This window comes from Muscardinus avellanarius (genome assembly GCF_963383645.1).
Source record: "Muscardinus avellanarius genome assembly, chromosome: 12".
In the NCBI taxonomy this organism is placed as follows: domain Eukaryota; kingdom Metazoa; phylum Chordata; class Mammalia; order Rodentia; family Gliridae; genus Muscardinus; species Muscardinus avellanarius.
Genome location: NC_137798.1, coordinates 66,452,040 through 66,471,434, shown reverse-complemented (window position 1 = coordinate 66,471,434; position 19,395 = coordinate 66,452,040). Strand labels below are relative to the sequence as shown.

The 19,395-nt window shown below is 40.7% G+C and overlaps 1 protein-coding gene across 1 annotated transcript in view; it reads right to left on the bottom strand.

The window, feature by feature from the left end:
• Positions 1–19,395, bottom strand: part of PRKCH (protein kinase C eta) — a gene marked incomplete at both ends in the record, with an annotated part of 253,977 nt that overhangs the window by 122,944 nt on the left and 111,638 nt on the right. Inside the window, 2 exons of the mRNA XM_080706972.1 lie at positions 1,106–1,140; positions 3,735–3,885. Of these exons, the coding sequence (XP_080563098.1) occupies positions 1,106–1,140; positions 3,735–3,885 (186 nt within the window). The remainder of the gene's footprint in view (positions 1–1,105; positions 1,141–3,734; positions 3,886–19,395) is intronic.

Sequence of the window (19,395 nt, the reverse complement as noted above, 5' to 3'; positions counted from 1 at the left end):
AAGCCAGAGAAGTAACAAAAGAGATACATTCTAAATCATATATTCTAACACTCAGAACTATAATCCTGTCTATCCAGAGGGTCTCAACTTTTCTTGGTATGTGTAAGATGGATAGGTCGCTACTCATCCTGGCATGTGAACTCTCTCATTTAGAACTGAGTTTATAGCATATAGGTCAAATAAAACTGCTGTGCTAATTGTGGATTCATTTTTTCTAACTGAAGATTAGATGGAATTTTTCATACACAGTAAAGGCAAAATTAGATCGAAGAGTGTGTCGTATTCAGTTCTGCTAAGAGAAATAGTGTCTTAATTCACCTCCAGAAAAGGAGGCGAGATTCTTTATTTACATGGAGACTACCAGTCTAGGATATGCAGAACTATTTTATCAATCATCTGCACAGGGAAAGTGAGGAGAGAACCATAGGTAGCAACTGTGAGATGAGGCTCCAGCCAAAGGTGAGGGAGGCCCAAAGAGAGGACAGGCCTGACCCACTGGCTGCACCACCTGATAAGGGGTCCTCCTCCACTCCTTCATTTTATTTCATTCTGATTCTCCCAGAACACTAGTAAATAGATTTTGTGAAAACCAAAATAAATTCACCATGTAATACTTTATAAGATCATTAACAGTTTACTGTTGAACATTTCTCACATTTCTGTTAAAGTCAGAAAACATTAAAAAAACAACAACAATGTGGCTAACAGCTTCTGTTCCCTATGCAGGTAAAGGGAAGGCAACTGCTTGTTATTTCTCACCCCTAGTGACAAGAACCTGAAAAACAAAAATTCATCCTTCAAATTCAGCAGCACGCCTGTAGAATGGCAGTACCTTGTAGAACTTTCATGGTACTGCAGAGGAAAAACTGTAAATACTGAAGCCTCACTGCGTATGCTGGCTTTAGAAGTAAAAGCAAGCCCCTACACTGTCTAAAACAGAGTCAATATCCAAATAGAACTAAGGAGCCATAACTGTATGGGAGACTCCTTCAACCTACAGAGTTATTAATCACATAATTAATGGAACATATCCTGTTTTTTCTTGGTATGATCATTCTTTAGCTCAGTAAAAAGACTGAACATGCTTTTAAAAATGTTTTCTTACCTTGGCATTGATAACCTTGTTTCCCGAATACTCCCCTGTTTAAGACAATGGAGAAAAAAATTACCATCAGTCAAATATTTCAGCAATAACCTCCAACAATTACAGTCCTTAGAAAATAATTAATTAAATCATGTGGTTCGTTATGAAAAAAGACAATCTCAAGGGAGAAGCAAAGCTGCTGTGCTTTTGCCAGCCCTTGTTTGTTACCAGGAGATACAAAGAAACTCAACTGATGAACATGAATGCTCCAAGGATGTAAAGGATGGGAACCACACGAGTCCCACTCCTTCTACCTCTGTGGGAGTCTCCTGAGTCCTTGTGAAAATAATCCCCATCCATAAGCCTCAGTCTTAACAGGTCCTCCACCCCTCACTCACTCACACATACATAAAGGCGCACACACAGAAGTACACACATACACAGAGAAATGCAATCAGGAGTCCCACATCTGTCTGGCCCCAGCACTCTCCCTCTTCCTAGTGCCCAGGTCACCCCTGGAGCCCACAGCGGGCAGGAGTACAGCCAGAATGCCTCCTTCCTGCCTGTAACTCCAATTAGTCTCTCCATAATATACTGCATGGGTGACAGTGAGGATATTCTCATTCTCCTTAACAAAGCCCACATTTTGCTCAGCATGTAGGATGCGCCAGGCCCTGGACAGAGTGGTTACTATCTCATTTAATCCTCACAAAACCATGGGAGGCAGCACACACAATAGGATGGTGAAGAGAACAGACTCTGAGCTAGATGACATGATCTGGAGTGAGCTGTTCACTTCTTTGAGCCCTAGTTTTCTCATCTATATGAGAGAATAATGATAACAGTACTTACTTCACGGGGTTATCACAAAGATGCATGAGTTGATCAAATGCTTAGAAGCATTTTAGGTACCATGTAAAGTTTATTATATAATTAAAATTATTGTCCATTTTGCAAAGGAGTAGCCACTGGTGGGTTATATAACTGAGGTTCACATACCGAATTGATGACGAAATCCAACATCAGAGACCATAGTATTACACACACACACACACACACACACACACACACACAGTACACATACCAATATTTTAAATAAGAGTGTGGGGGGGGGCATGGGGTTTAAAGCTGGTTAGAAAGTTAATATTTCCTTGGTGGAAAAAATTAAGCAAAATCATTAGGTGTTTATTACAAACATTAGTTGAGGTCAGAGGTCCCCAACACAAATGTCTATGGGCCAGGCAGATCACTTAAAGGAGGGAATAGAATGATGTGACATGAAATAAAAAGCTTCAGGGCGGCTGCCCTCAGGTCAAGCAACCCAGAGGTGGGGGGTGGGACTGTGAGTGACTAGGGAAGGAATGAGGCTAAAGGGCACCATGGTGCTCCTTTCTCTAATAGGAAATGCTATGGGAATCCTTTTTTAAAGACTTTATAAACATTATAATGTATTTTTAGGCTTTATATCAATAGCCCATTTAGGACTTCGAGACGCTATTCTTAATTAAAATGCCAGAAACACTAAGAAACCCTGGTTTCTTACTGTTAAAAGATAGAAATCCAAAGTAATTATAACAAAGTACAAAGTAATTGATTTAATACTAAAAAATTACTCTGAACCAAGTGCTTCAACCCTTATTAAATAAAATTATTAAAGTCTAGCCAGGGCATAGTGGCACACACCTGTAATCCCAAGACTTGGGAGGCCGAGACAGGAGGATCTCAGGTTACAGGACAGCCTTAGCCACATAGTAAGACCCTATACTCCATTAAGATGTATGACTACAATGCACCAATTAAAAAGGGGGGGGGGGCTCAGGTGTAGCGCAGAGCTAGACTGTCCTTGGGTTCAATCCCCCAGTAAAACACACACACACACACACACACCCACACACACACACACACACTCTTAAAGTTTGCACTACAAAACATGGATCTCTTTCATACTGCTAAACTTTCTCCTTCTGCAATGGTGTATATGTGGATGTACACATGTGTATACGTAAGGGGCATTTTTTTATTTGCCTCCAAATATAGTAAATAAGCTTAATGTTTTCTTTAACTAAAGATAACTGTTGCTTAGATTTATTTCTTGCTGCTTAGACTATTTTAGTTTTGTGTTTGTAAAATATTGTCCCAAATCTCTAGATCTTTTCAACTTTTAATTACGTTATTTCCTAATTGGCAGAGATTAGATTATGATAAAGGATCTCTGCTATGTACCATAAGGCTGAAAACTACTGAATGTTGGATTTTCTTGCAACAACTAATTCCCATAACTCATCACATAATTCATGCTTTCTTGAAAACAATACTATTGATTTCTCTTTCTTCTGGGCTGATTATCTAATATATTAATTATCTCTTATTGACTCACTGGCTTCTTTCTTTAATTTCTGCTTTTTGACCAGTTCATTATCACCTTTACCAAAATTATTGGAAAAAGAAATGATTCTAAAACTAGTATCTATAAATCAGATTTTTTTGTAATGAGATTAAAATTATTGGGTCAACAAATTAGAAAAGGAGGCAAAAATCAAACCCTAAACATAATTTTTAGTAGTACTCCTTTTTCTAGAAATCATACATAAACAAAGGAAGCCTCTAGCACGGTAAGGCTTGAAGGAGGGGGAGCCAGTGGCCCTCTTACCAGATAAACTCCCTGCAGTGCGAGCAGTAGGTGGGCTGCCTCAGGTACGTGGCCATAAACTTGTGTCCATTGACCTGGTGGACCCGCCTTCGCATAGCCCTTTGGCGCTTCCTGGTAAAATGTTTGAAGATTCGGTCTCTCTGGAGAGTGGCTAGATATTGAAAGAGAAGGGGGAGAGAGAGAGAGAGAGAGAGAGAGAGAGAGGGAGAGAGAGAGAGAGGGAGGGAGGGAGGGAGGGAGGGAGAGAGAGAGAAATGTGTAATTCATCCAGCTGCACTTAATAAATGAGAAAGTTTGACAGTTCAAATATTCCCCAAATTCTTTCTTCTACACATCTTAGAAAACCATCGTGCTTTCCCAATGACCTTAGGATGCTAACATTTAAGGTTGGGTCTATCTCAACTCTGGGATCCCACTTTCTGGTTATAACCAGCTATATTGGTTGGTGCCCCAGCAAGACCATGAGTTTCCCAGGGGTCCTAGGCTCTAGCATGTGATCCCGTCTGGATGCTGTTTGGAAGCTCAAGCCTAGCTATGGGCTATATGATGACCAGTGAGGCAGTTTCTCATTATTTTCCCTTCTTACTTCTGGTGTTCCTATAAACTGAATGAGAGAACTGTCCACAGGACAGGCCATGAGAGTCATGCCCAAAAGCTATCATTCTGTACTGATAACCACTTCTGTTAGCCAGGACTAGGTAGAAAGTCACGTAGGATAGGCACTTTCTAAAATGAGGTTAGAAATATTCCTAAATGACTTCCGGGAAGATGGCGACCGAGAAAAGCGGGGCTTAAGAGCTCTGCTAACAACCAATCTCCATTACCACAAATACAGCGCCTTTCATAGCCAGAAAACACCATCACCAGAAAAACAAAAAAAACACCAGGCTCCAGAGAGAAAGCGGACTGAGAACAGAGCTCAGGGCCACAGAGGAGACACACGCGCCCGAGGACGCGGCAGCAGCGCCATACTGCTGGCGGCAGCGGCGAACTCATCAGACGGCTACAGCAAGCCGAGGTGAGCCGCTGCGGAACAGCCAGGCGGGATCTTTCGGCGCAGAGAGGACTTAAAGCTCCCAGTGGCTGAGCTCAGCACACGCTGCAGGGATTCAGAGTGGAAATCAAAACCAGAGAAGAAAAAATACGCCAGCCTCATGGCCGAAGGCGTGGCCGCGGCGCCATATTGTCACCGGCGGCGGCAGCAGCAGTGAATTCGCCGAATCCAGTACAGCTACATCTGCGTACTCAAGAACAGTGAGTCAAATTGCGGGCCACAGAGGAGAAATCCCAGTACTGTACCTCACTGAGGTACAGTGAGGTACCTCACTGTACCTAGTGAGGGAGTGGTGGTGGCAGAGATATCACACCATAGGAGAACGTGCAACCTGGCACCCCCCATAGTTTAAAGCAGCCTCTATTGACTCCCTGGGTCAGAGACTCTGTGATAAAACCCAGTAAAGGAGTAGTGGGGTCTGAGATACTACTGACTCGAGATCCAGAACACCTTAAGTGAAGTCATAGTGACCCAAGGGAAGAACCCAGAGAAGGCACAAACATCCGAAATCATGGGAAAGAGGAATAATATTGGAGCAATGAATGCCGCCCACAACCCCACAACATCAGAACCTGATAAAACAGAAAATCAGAGATTTCTAGAAGATCAAATCAGGAAAATAACTGTAGAAATAATAGAGGTGCTTCGAAAAGAACTCAGAGAGAGCCAAAAAGAGATAAAGGATGCAATTAATGAAGAAAAGGCCTCAATTCAAAGCACAAACAACCGATTAGACCACATGGAGAACAGAATCTCGCTCTTAGAAGATGAGCAATCCAAAAATGAACGCATAGTTTCTAATCTAGAAAAAAATATCCAACAGCAGGAATCTGACATTGAAGAAATATGGGCCCATCTTAAGAGAGCTAACCTAAGAATAATTGGAATAGAGGAGGGAAAAGAAAGTGAAACCAAAGGGATCAACAATCTCTTCAAGGAAGTAATAGCAGAAAATTTTCCAAACATAGAGCAAGAGGTTGATACACAGGTCCAGGAAACTTATAGAACTCCCTTTAGACAGGATCGGAGAAGAGGATCCCCACGCCACATAATTGTCAAAATGACCAATGTGGAAGCCAAGCAGAGAATCTTAAAGGCAACAAAAGCAAAGGGCCAAGTGACATTCAGAGGCAAACCAATTAGAATCACTCCAGACTTCCCAAACCAAGTCATGAGAGCCAGAAGGGCTTGGAGTAACATATTCCAAACTCTGAAAGAAAACAACTTCCAGCCAAAAATTTCCTATCCAGCAAAACTTTCTATCAAATTAGATGGAGAAATAAGAAGCTTCCATGACAAACAGAAACTGAAGGAATTTATGTCTTCAAAACCAGCGCTAGAGAAAATACTCAAAGAGATTAACTACAAAGAAGAAATAGGTAACACTCACCAGAACCAGAGAAACAAGATTTTCCATCCAACAGACAACTAAGATTGGTTATCTGTGGAGATTCATTATTTATGTTAGTCTTTTACCTATCTCTAAATTGTATTGTTTGCCTTTATTGTTGTTCATTTTTAGGATTTCTAGTTGGGATATTAATATACCTTCAGATATAGCATTTGGAAATATTTTATCCAATTCTATTAGTAACTTTTAACTCTGTTTACATTGTCTTTGGATATACAATATTTTTTTATTTTTTAGGGAGTTTGTATATTCTTCTGTTGCCTGTGCCATTGAAATCATATCCAAGAAATCACTGCCAATTTCAATGTTGTGAGGTTTTATGACCCAGATTTTCTTCTAAAAGTTTATAGTCTTAGATTTATATTTAGGTCTTTTATCTATTTTGAGTTAATACTTGTATGTGGGATTAGGTAAGGGTCCAATTTTATTCTTTTCCATGTAATTATTATTTTTCAACAATATTTAGTTAAAAGAATATTATTTCCACCACCAAATGTTCGTGGAAACCTTGTCAAAAATAACTTGACAATATAGGGAAGAATTTAGCTCTAGGCTTTTATTTAACTCCAATGGTTTATATATCTGCCTTTAGAACAGTACTACACTGTTTCAATTATTGTAGCTTTATATGGTTTGAAATCAGAAAATATATATCTGCTAGCTTTGTTCTTCTTCAAGATCGTTTTGGGTATCTAGAATTCATATTCCATATTAGGATAGATTTTTTTCTGAAAAATAAATATATAAATATATGATAGTTTCACCAAAAAAACAGAAAAAAAAATTCTCTGGTAAGAAAGAAAGCAAAAAGAAATATTGAAATGTTATCTTTAAATCATCAAAAGCTTGGCATCAGACAAATGAAACTGTTATGTGAGATTATCATTTTTAATTTTGGATAAATTGTTATAATACTAGATGTCAACCACTAAGCCAAGCATGGGAGGGAGGGATGGGGAGAGAATGGGGTGGGGAGCGGGTGGGGGCTGACTGGGCGATGTGTGCATGTATGTCTACAAAAGTTTGTATCCCACTATGATGTATGAATACAGTGCACCAATAAAATATAATTAAAAAAAAAAAAGAAAAAGAAATATTCCTAAATGAGGATCCTAATCTGAAAACACTGGAAACTGTGTGCCATCTAAAGATAGTAAATGATGTCTTCCATTTCATTATGTTAGAATTTTTGAATGTATACAGAGACTGGTGATTAATAAAATAAAACTTACTTCCTCAATAATGATTTTAAATAAATCATGGATGCAAAGGAAATTTAAAGACTCATGCAAGTATAATTTGCTAATAAATTTTAAAGCCTAGAAGAAATAAAAGATTTCTCTTTTTTCTTTTTTCTCTTTTCTGGTTTTTAAATTGATATAATAATTGTACAACATTATGAGGTATAGTACAGTGTTTCAGGACATTTACATACTGTAAATTTATCAACTTAGATACTTAGGGTATCCATCATCTCAAACACTTAACATTTCTTTGTGATGACAACACTCAAAATCCTCTCCTCTATTTTTAATTATATGACACATTATTGTTCATTATAATCAACCTCTGTGCAGTATAACCCAGAACTTATTCTCCCTCTCTGGCTACGACTTTGTACTCAATTTCTAAAATAATCTCAAACACACATTAAGGAGGAAATTATAGAAAAATAAGAAAACACAGAAGAAATATCATATTCCTAGGATGGGATAACAAAACCCTGAAACTATTAAAAAAAAATCCCCACAGATTTGCAGATTTGCAATTTAAGAAATTCAAAGTTCTATTTGACAAAGACACAAAGCAGAAAATTAAAAGAAAAAAACTGAGGGAATAAAAGATTTGTGATACATGAGAAAGGGCTACTATTTATAATATGTAGACACCCTAAGAACAAAGGGTGACCAAGCCAGTAACAATAGGGCAGAGAGTATGAAGGGTAGTTCATAAAATTATACATGCAAATAGCCAGGCATGGTGGTGCACGCTTGTAGTCCCAGTACTTAGGAGGCTGAGACAAGAGGATCACAGGTTCACAGCCAGCCTCAGCTACTTAGTGAGGCCCTCTGCAACATAGTAAGACCTTGTTTCAAACAAACAAAAAAATAGGGCTGGGGATGTAGCTTGGAGGTAGAATCTACCTGGGTTCAATCCCTAGTACTGCAAAAGAAAAAAAAAATGGTACGGACAAATATCCAATAAACGTGCCAACACATCCAATTCTATCCAAGATGGATACTTAAGAACCAAGAGCTAAGCTGGGCGTGGTAGCACATACCTGTAATCCTAGTACTTGGAGGCTGAGATAGGAGACCAGCCTCAGCAACTTAAGAAGAACCTATTTCAGAATAAAAAATAAAACAGGTCTGGGAGTATAGCTCAGAGGAAGAATACCCCTGGGTTCCATCCCTACTAACAAAAAGAACCTCGAACTAAACCATGTTCTGCCTCATAAATTAACTAATTGTAAAAGAATTGCTAAAGCACCGTTCTGAGAAAGGTCAGTTGGGGTATACGCTGGGTGGCAGATGCTGTGGCCACAGTGACCCTTTTTCCTTGCTAAGCCTTTGGGTTCTTGCCTACACACTAGGAGTTGCTTTCCTTCTAGGGTTTTCCAGGGAATGTATGAGATAACATATTCAAAGTACTTAGCACAGAACCAGGCACACTGTAGCTTTAAAAAAAAAAAAACAACAGTAGCTATTTAGGGAATAATGTTCTTAAGAGACCACTTTGACATTTAACAATCAATTTGAAGAATTTTCATTTCTACAAAAACACCAGTATGCAAGAATGTATATGCCATTGAGACATCAACTGCTACACTTTCACCAGTAAAAAGTAGAATCAGCCAGGTGCAATAGCAAACCTGTAGTCCTAGAGGAACTCAGGAGGCTGAGGTTGAAGGACCACTTGCAACAGAGCATCTCCTCTCCTCGTGCATACACAAAAGTAGGGTCTACACTACACGAGAAGTCCTAAAGCACAAAATGCAGAAATAGTCCAAATGAATGTGGCTAGGAAACTAATGACTTCAGAGGCTCTAGCACAGTCAAAATTGCATGTGTATCGCTTTGTGTTTGGTGTGCGAGCAATCTTGGGAAAGCCACCAATTACTTTTGGTCTCAGGTTTCTTGTCTGTCTGAAGATAAAATATATTCTTGGCCTCAGCCCTGTGAGGATAGCATCATAATCAATATTGCTGACAGGTACATGCAATTTTGGACAAGGGTAACATACAACCATAAGTTACCATACTGTGCTGGCCTCCTTCACAATACGTGCGGAAGTCACTGTGCAACCTCAGAGTGAGCAGGTTTTAATCTTCCTTGGTTGGCAGGTGATGGCATTAGGCTAAGGGCATCACCCTATACCCTGCCTACTTTACCACCAGCCTGAGGTCCAGTTCAACACTGGCCAAAGCAAGACCTGTATTGAATTACTGAACACTTATCATACCTAGATGCAAATTAAATTCACCCTAGGGGTCTAATTATCAAGAACTTACTTATTAAATCCTTTAATACTATAAAGATTGGCTAAAAGGTCAGCTCACTTGCATTTTTAATATTTCATGAAATGAGTCCTTTTTTTAAAATAATGATTGCCATAGCCATAGCATGTCTTGTGAATTTTCCAGTTGATTCCCTCTAACCAGAAGGCCTTAGCAAGAATCTCCTTATAGCTGTCCACCACACTGCTCACATCGCCTTTGACCCTCCTGGAATCCTCTTCCCTTTGTTTTTCAGTTAGTGAACTTAGATTTTGCCCATCTGCCTCAGAGCCTAAAGCAGCCTCTGAGCCAGGAGAAGTGCTCCTCACTTGTTCCAGAGCAGTCTGGGGTGACCCTGTAGGCTATGTCTCCTCAATCTCTGTCCCAGGTGCCACCCACACACCTCAAACGTGCTAGTGGACTCTAAACTTCACTCTTTCCCTGTCTGCATTCTTTGGCACATGCGCCTTTCTCATTTGTTTAAAAAGCAAACACATAGCCTGATGTGGTGGTGCACGCCTCTAATCCCAGAACTTGGAAGGCTGACATAGGACAATCACAGGTTTGAAGACAACCTCAGAAAATTAGCAAGACCCTTGACAACTTAACAACAACAAAAACAACAACAACAAAGGGCTAGGATTATGGCTCAGGGGTAGAATGCCTCTGGGTTCAATCCCCAGCATAAATAAAACACACACACACACACACACACACACACACACACACACACACTCACACAGTACACCTGAGAATTTGAAATTCCAAGGCTGGCTGCATGAAATATCAGGGTCCCCATGGCTTCCAAGGTCTTCCATTGTCACCACTCTCCTGACTGATGCCATCCACAGGAAGAAAGAGCTCTCCCACTTGGTTCCCTTCACCCACTGTAGCCTGGAAGCCTGCCTCCCAGTCAGAGTACAGAGAGCGCTTCCTTCTCTCACTAGCACTGGCCTTCTGTTTACTTAGGACTGAGTTAAAAGGACCATGAAAGACCATTTAGTCTTGTTATGCTTTCAACCAACCGGGGCTTTAAGAAATCTTTCAGATCACAATGTGGCGGGACACGTCAGGCAACCCTAACGTGCTCTGCAGCCAAATCTTGCGTCAGAACTTCTGTTTGGCTCCTGAGGTGCCCAGTGCCTCTAAGTAAATAGGAAGCTGGCTGTGCCCTGGGGAAATGTACATTCCAGCCTCCAGAGGTCAGAAGCCCTACACCCTGGATTCTTCTCTCCAGGATTGGTGGTGCTGAGCCATTCCCTTGAGGAGGAATAGAGCAATTGTGTCAGATATAATGAAGATGGAGATTAACTATATATATTTTTTTGGCACTACCTCCAAGCTATACCCCGACCCTTTTTAATTGTTGGTCTTTTTTTTTTTTTTTTTTTTGGTGGTACTGGGGTTCCTGGAAACCCTTCTACCTCCAGGTTACACTCCCAGACCTATTTTATACTTTTTTATTTGGAAACAGGGTCTCTTAAGCCAAAGCAGCTGGCTTCGAACCTACATAGTCCTCCTGTCTCCGCCTCCCAAGTGCGGGGATTACATGCGTGTGCCACCACGCCCGGCTAATTGTTGGTCTTTTTGAAACAGGGTCTCTCTAGGTTGATGAGAGTCTCTCTACATTGTTGAAGCTCTCCTCGAACCTGTGATTCTCCTGTTTCAGCCTCTGAAGTACTGAGATTATAGGCATGAACCACCATGCCCGACTGAAGACTGTTTTTAACTAAAATTCTATTTCACAAAACCTGATTTTTAAACAAGTATGATGTGATGCACACCTGTAGTCCCAGTGCTTGGGAGGCTGATCAGGAGGGTCACAGGTTCTAGGTCAGCCTTAGCCATTTAGCAAGGTCCTCATCAACTTAGTAAGATCCTATTTCAAAATAAAAACAAAAAATAGGCCTGGGACATAGCCCAGAGATAGAACACCCTTGTGTTCAATCCCTAGTACCACAAACAAACAAACAAACAAACAAAACAAAAGGCTGATTGTTATCCCACACCCTGGTTTTGAAAACTCTGGAGAGCTCAAATGACTAGGAGCCACCATACCACCCAAGGGTAAGTTTTTACTTTGCAAAAAGTGCTGGACTAAAATTTCTGTTGACCATGTGAAGCTCTGCAAAGGAGGACTATATCTTTGAAATCCCTATGAAATGATTTTATCTCATCTCAAAAATAGCAAACACTCCATACTTGCTAGACTTTTGTTCTACCTGCCCAAACTTAAGGTTTTACATTCCAACAGCAGGAGTATGAGAAAGTACTTTTGAAACACTTCAATGTGAGACAAAGGAAAGCCTGGATTGGAGTTTTTGATTTCCAAATCATGTAAGCAAATTAATTCATAGGGAGAAAATTTATGACATCATACTTTGTAATTTAAAGAATTACTGATATAAAATGCATAAAGACAATCACTTTTTTATTCTACATAAAATACAACTGAGCTCCATGGAGCTGGGTTTGCTGAACAGTAAAGGCTCTGTGACTGTGCCTGTTCTGTAGCTTGTCTTTAAGGCGTTGAGCTGAGACGACTGATCAGCGTTTCTGACCACAGGCAGCAGCACACCCTGACTGAGCCACTGGGATCCGACGCCTGGGTGTCAGTCCTGCTTCTTCCCCTTATAAACAGGGTGACCTCAGGCAAGCTATTTAGCATTCTATGTCTCAGTTTCTTTATCTGTAGAGCTTGGAGAGTAAGAACATGTTCCTCATAGAGCATTTTGAGAACTCAAGAGTTAATAAGTTTATCACTACTGGAAAAGCACCTGGCAGATAGTGACTGTAATCTATTGTAACTATTTAAAAACTCTTCTTTCACACTGCGAGTTCTAGGAATAGAAAAGATTTCTAATTCAATTGTTTAATAGTCTAGAAAAAGCATATATACACAGAAAATCAATGCTAGAGAAGTTAAACAATGCAGCTTCATCTGGCTGGTTAGTGCTAGGACCAACACTAGTCTCCTGCTCCCTTGCTTTTACTCCCAGGCTCCTTAGGTAAGACCCTGTGGCATTGCATTCTTTATTAACACTGGCTTTCCTGGTATCCCTGGAAAGTAATACATTTTCTGGAAACAGGGCCTAACAGGAAGGTTAGATGAGGTCACGCAGTCTACGATCTGAGTCAGGACTCCAGGTTCTGTTTACTATCGTTGCACCACTGAACTGCGCTCTCATTTGCCTCTTTTCCTATTTCCTGAGATAGTGGGTTTTATCATCTATGCACATGAGAAGGAGCAAATGTGAGAAAAACAAACAGAAAATTTTGGAGTGAACCAAAAGTTACCAGTCAAGAAAGAACCAGAAAGTATTATGCTTATTTATGCCTCTAAAATTCATCTCTCAGAGGTCATGAAATCACTCGACAAGACAATCCTGTTTGTCAAACACCCTGAATAAGCCACCATCCGGTCACAGAGCTGTCTGAAGCAGAAAAGATGCATAAAAATCTAAAACACAGAGGATTCCGGTTGGGGAGAAAGACTAGGATATGTATCATGCGAGCACATAAGTTAAATGAGTCTTTATCACAACTACACACATCTGTGGGTGGGGCATTTAATGGGTGTTGAGTGAAGAGGGAATCAAGGGAGTTACATACCTAATGCTTTGATTAATTACAGAAGACGGGCTAAGAGCAGCCATTATTGGAGAAAAGGAAGAAGAACATGGTGAACCAAGATAGACACCGGGTTCCAGCACCAGAGACCAAGGCGGCACCAAAGATTTTGGCATTTACAGGTGGCAACAAAAGCCCCCAGGGGGTAAGGTGTAGCACAGAATCTTCTGTGTTCTTTGAAAAGAACACACGATATGACTCACGGTAATTTCCAAATTCAGAGAGAGCGATTAGACTCTGCGTCATGAGATCGAATGCTACAGGAGCGGTACGTGGGTGTTACTCAAGGACCTGGCTCCCCCCAGGAAGCTCAGCCCACACAAACACCTGTAGTCCTGTGAACTGAAGGGACCACTGACATTGGCAAAAGGAAAAGGGAAAATGATTGGTCACTAGGCCGACTCTCTTGAGTAGGACTAGGGTTCACAGCACCCATGGAAGCTGAACCCCTTTTTCACTAGTCATGGCAGCCTCCTCCTCCAGCAGAAAGGAGACTGGAATAAAACTCCTGGACATGACCTTCGAGAATGGCACCAGGGTCCCCTTGAGAGCCACAAGAGCCTCTCCCTACACTGCGATGAGTGTCCTGGGCTCCCATGCACTCTCATCTCATCTGCATCACCTCTGGGAGCTGTCCTAACTCCAGAGTACAAACTCCCTTCCCAGGCCTGAAGGAGAGGGTTCATGCCTCCAGCCACAGTACCTCAATCCCCAGGTGCATATTTTGCATATTTTGAAATATGAAATGTTTTTTCATATTTTGAAAAATATGAATCTGTACTGAACATGTACAAACATTTTTCTTTGTCATATAGTTCTCCCTATTAGTCTCTTTAATGGGCTCTTCTCTTCCAGCAAATCTCTAAATATGTGTTTGTCTCAGGTTCCTTACACTGCATCCTTCTGGTATTTCTGGTATTCAATCATCTCTTCAGAGACTCATACATTGACTTTAACAATGACCTAAATACTGACGGTTCACAAATACACCTCTCTAGCTTCTAAGTAGCTTCCCAGCATCTCTCCAACATATGCCCAAGGTACCTAAAACGTGACATTTGTTGGGTTGAACCCTCCTTCCCATCTACTTAACCCACTCTTTCTCCTTCATAATAGTACTACTGTCCTTGAAGTCATGGTTTGAATTAAAAATGTCACCCAAACCCTCATGTGGTGGCAAGGCCATGGACTGTATCTATCCCTGTTCTCTCTTTTCTACTCTCTGGCCCTGCCACCATGCTCTGCCTTGGAACCAGCTGACTATCAACTGAAGCCACGAGCCCAAATGAACCTTTCCTCATCCAAGTTGTTCTTGTCAGGCATTCTGCTCACAGCAACATAAAACTAATGCAGGCTGCAAGCATAATCAGCTCTCTGTATCTCTGGGTTCCAAAAACCTTGGACCAAAAATACTATGAATCTGGAATATGTACAAACTTTTTTCTTTGTCATTATTCCCTAAACAATACAGTATAACAACTATGCATGGTATTAGGCATTATAACTAATCTAAGGATAATTTAAATTACACAGGAGGAAGTAATGACTTGAGCATCCATGAATTTTTATATCCACATAGAATACTAAAACAAATTTCCCATAGATATTGAGATAGTTCTAGTTTATTTGAGAAGTGATTCCCAGAAATAACAAATGTTTATAGTTAGAAGAGAGAGGGAAACAAAACCCGTACTAATATATCACTCAATAGGCTTCCAGTGTGGGCAGTCCAGGGTCAACCCCTTTAAAGGATCTCAAGGAGTTGGTAAATACAGTCAGGGAAGAAAGAAACTAGTTATTTATCTTTCAGCTCCCATTCACCACTGGCTGGTGACGGCATGAAGGAGGCCATTAAGTCCCCAGGATTTCCAGTGTTCTTTTATGGGGTAAGAGGAAATATGGGTAGGGAATTCGTGGTATCTGCTATAGTAGCACACTAATATTTATCCTTTTCCTCACTACTTATTTATACTTTACTGCCATATATTATATTTGAGCTTCTTCAATCTCTTTGTGGAATGAAATTTAAGCAGATTATTTTATAATGATAATCTTCAAATATTATTGTACCTACTCCTTTCTGCACATATTCCTTAATGACAGAAATCCCCTGTCTTCTATTATCAGTTACAAGAACCCTATAATTCCTCTCTGTAAAGATGTTAAGAGCCCCTACCCTGTTGATGTGATTCGATAAGTATTTCATTTTCTTCCATTGATTTAATCCAAAAATAGACTCCCAGTTGATGCTTCTTCATCTTTCACTTATTAAAAAAGGAAAATTAAATATTCCTCGGTGGATCATCAACACTAGGCTTCAGGATGATTGGGAAAAGAGTTCCTGTTCTATCCAGTTTGGGATGGATCATCTGGGGATACAACCCCATGATGACTCCTGCTGCCATTCTATCTGAAAACTATCTCAAAACAGCAGTACTGTCAGTTCTAAGTGTAAGTTATATTACACGTCTTGGTTTCATATGCTTAAAAATGGAAGTTTGTTCCAATTATTTGGAACTACTTTTTTATATCCTTCTCTACTAAATTTAACTGAGAATGTGCCTTACTCATGGGCTCCTATCTTCCTGACAACAATTTAAATGTAATGTAAGAGACTGATGCAGCCATAAAGTAGTTTTAGTTTGTTAAAGCAGAAGCAACATGTAGGACCTGGTTTTTTATTTTATTTTATTTTATTTCTTTCTTTTTTGTGTGTGTGGTACTGGGAATGGAATCCAGGGGCCTTCTACCTCTGGGCTACACTCCCAGACCTATTTTTTATATATATATATATTATTTGGAAACAGGGTCTCTTAAGCCATCTGAGGCTGGCTTCAAACCTGCGCGATCCTCCTGTCTCAGCCTCCCAAGCGCAGGGATTACAAGCGTGTGCCACCACGCCCGACGGACCTGGTCTTTAACTGGGCTCAGTGACGTGTGCCTACAATCCCAGTACTTGGAAGGCTGAGGCAGAGAATAGCAGGTTCATGACCTGTTATCACTGTCCCCGAGCTATTTCCCCTGAGCAATATAGCAAGACTGTCAGAAATTTAATGAGGCCCTGTCAGAAATTTAATGAAGCCCTGTTTCAAAATAAAAAAGGCTGGGTGTGTAGCTCAGAGTTATAGAACGCCCCTGGGTTCAATCTCTAGTACCCACTAAAGATCTGTTTTTGCTCTTTTGTTGTTCTTGTTTATAAAGATAATATGTGATCACCATGAAAACTGCAAATGACACAGCCAACTACAAAGAAAAATTTAATTTAAAAAATCATCTTAAACTTACATATATCCCTTAATACTTTGGTGAACATGTCAACTATGTGTACTACGTAGATACACAGTCTTAAGTTCATGGTGTCACACTATATGTGCTTCTTTGCCAATTAGTTTTTACTACCCAAAACATCTTTCTATGTGTTTCTGTAAGTTGTTATTTCTTTTCTTATAGCTAGCATTCTTAATACTAACATCACCATCTAATTGCCACATCGTACCCAAGGAGCACATCACCACTCAAAATAATCCAATAGTGTGAGCAGATCCTCCCTATGAAGGCAGTTCTCTTCTGTTGGAAATCTCTGTTGTTCTCATTCACTTGAAGCTTAGGGAGGGCTCACTCTACCCCCACCCTGGCCTCCAAGCCCAGGTTGGTCTTCCTTCCTCACACACAAAAAAGATTCTTATACAAACAACCTGTCCAACCAAAATCTTTTCCAGATAAACATGTGCTTCCTGCTGAGAACTAAAAGGATCCTACCCTTTAGTTTGGCTTATTCCATTTCCCTTTCAATTTTCCCCCCCTTTTCCAGTAGTAGCTTTCTAAGGTCCTTTCTGAGCTCTCAAGCTCTGGGTTTATGAGTTTAGAAAAGCCTTGCAGGATATCGGAGGAGCAGGATGACTGGTCATTTCCTCTCCATCTGCGTGGCTGGAACGAAAGCAATGTTGCCTCCTGGCTCACTATGAGTTTTAAACTGCTGCACTGACACCCAATGTAAACAGACTAATTAAACCCGAACACTGACAGTGAAATACCTTTATCACACACTAAATTTCCGGCAGCACTCCTGTGAGTACTGCCTTTTTGATCATTAAAGAAAAGGCGAGAAGATACCTACTTTAATCAAATGTTATTTGTATTATATGGCTACTCCCTGTTAGAAGCTAACGACTTAAAAGCATGTATCTTGGCTGCCAGGTGGCATTTTGCTCATTCTTTGACACTTTTACTATGCCTTAAAGAGGAACAAAATAAAATTAAAAAGAGATGGAGAAATTAAACTTGTTTGATTTTCTTTGAAAAAGAAACAGTGTATTAAAAAAAAAGTTTGTGAGTGACAGTCATTGAACCTCTAATGGGTAGATTTTTTGATTTGTGATCAAGTACCTCCTCTGCAATCCAGTGCTACTGCCCCTCTGCTACCAGAAAGAAGACGTTCCAGTGGTCGAGGAAAAACGAACCCTCTTTTCTTAAAGTCATGTCAAAGGGTTCTTTCTCTGTTACAGACCAACCCAGCTTACACTCTAGGGTAAGAGTTTATACATTTCTAGAAAAAGTAGGTGAATATATTTATATGTCTATATCTATTTAGATGTATAGATATCGTACACAAATATTCCAGATAGTGGAAAAAGAGTGAAAAATGCCTTCATCTTCTGTAGTATTTTTGGTACCAACCTAATACATCATATTAACAAAAGTCTGGATATTTTAACTTTAATTAAGACTTTTATTTTAATCTAGTAAACAACATAGTATAAACATACAATGGGCCAAAACATTGCAAGGGATTCTGCTGGAAAATGAACAGCAACAAACCTCTCAACCCTGTTGTCATTCAGTACACAAATCACTTCTTAGCGAGGAGGTATTGTGCCCTATTTGGGGCAGTGAGTAGCAGACCATCTCCTGCAATGAGCCTAATACAGGTTCTAAGGACACCTCACCTCTTTTTTTCCCTCTCCATCCTATGCTACTCTAACCGAGACTAAGTTCTGGACACTGTGATAGAAAGTAGGGGTACAATGATAAACAAGATGCAGTAACACCTCCAGCAACTCAAAGGCTAATGTGGGAGACTGACTCCACATAGCTATTACTATGCTCATAAAACATTCCCATGGAATGTGCAAGGGCAGGAGCCCTAACCAGACATGGGGACATCAAGGGCGGCTTCTCTGAAGGAGGACAATGCAGCTGTGAACTAGTGAAGGCTTTGAACCAAGTGAAAGGGAGACAGGGCATAAAGAATGGGAAGAACGCAATAAGAAGATATATAGTATTGCCCCAAATTAAGATAATATATGGGTCAGGTTGACCTAGTCACCTTAACACGTGGTAGTTACACCATCATGGTCAAATACATGCCGTAAATCCATTATTTAGGGCCCCAAACAGCAAATTGTAGAAAGGATGGGGGAGCACTCTGAGAAGGTTCTCAAATAATAGGAAGGACGGGGGAGCACTCTGAGGAGGCTCTCAAATCGTAGGAAGGATGGGGGGCACTCTGAGAAGGCTCTCAAATCATAGGAAGTATGGGGAAGCACTCTGAGAAGGTGCTCAAATCATAGGGAGGATGGTGGAGCACTGTGAGGAGGCTCTCAAATCATAGGAAGGATGTGGGGGCACTCTGAGAAGGTTCTCAAATTGTAGGAAGGATGGGGGGAAGCACACTGAGAAGACTCTCAAAGCATAGGATGGATGGGGGAGCACTCTGAGAAGGCTCTCAAATTGTAGGAAGGATGAGGGAGCACTCTGAGAAGGTGCTCAAATCATAGGGAGGATGGTGGAGCACTGTGAGAAGGCTCTCAAATCATAGGAAGGATGTGGGGGCACTCTGAGAAGGTTCTCAAATAGTATAAAGGATGGGGGAAGCACTCTGAGAAGGCTATCAAATCATAGGAAGGATGGGGGAGCACTCTGAGAAGGCTCTCAAATTGTAGGAAGGATGGGGGGAAGCACACTGAGAAGACTCTCGAAGCATAGGATGGATGGGGGAGCACTCTGAGAAGGCTCTCAAATCATAGGAAGGATGGGGGAGGACTCAGAACATTCTCAAATCATAGGGAGG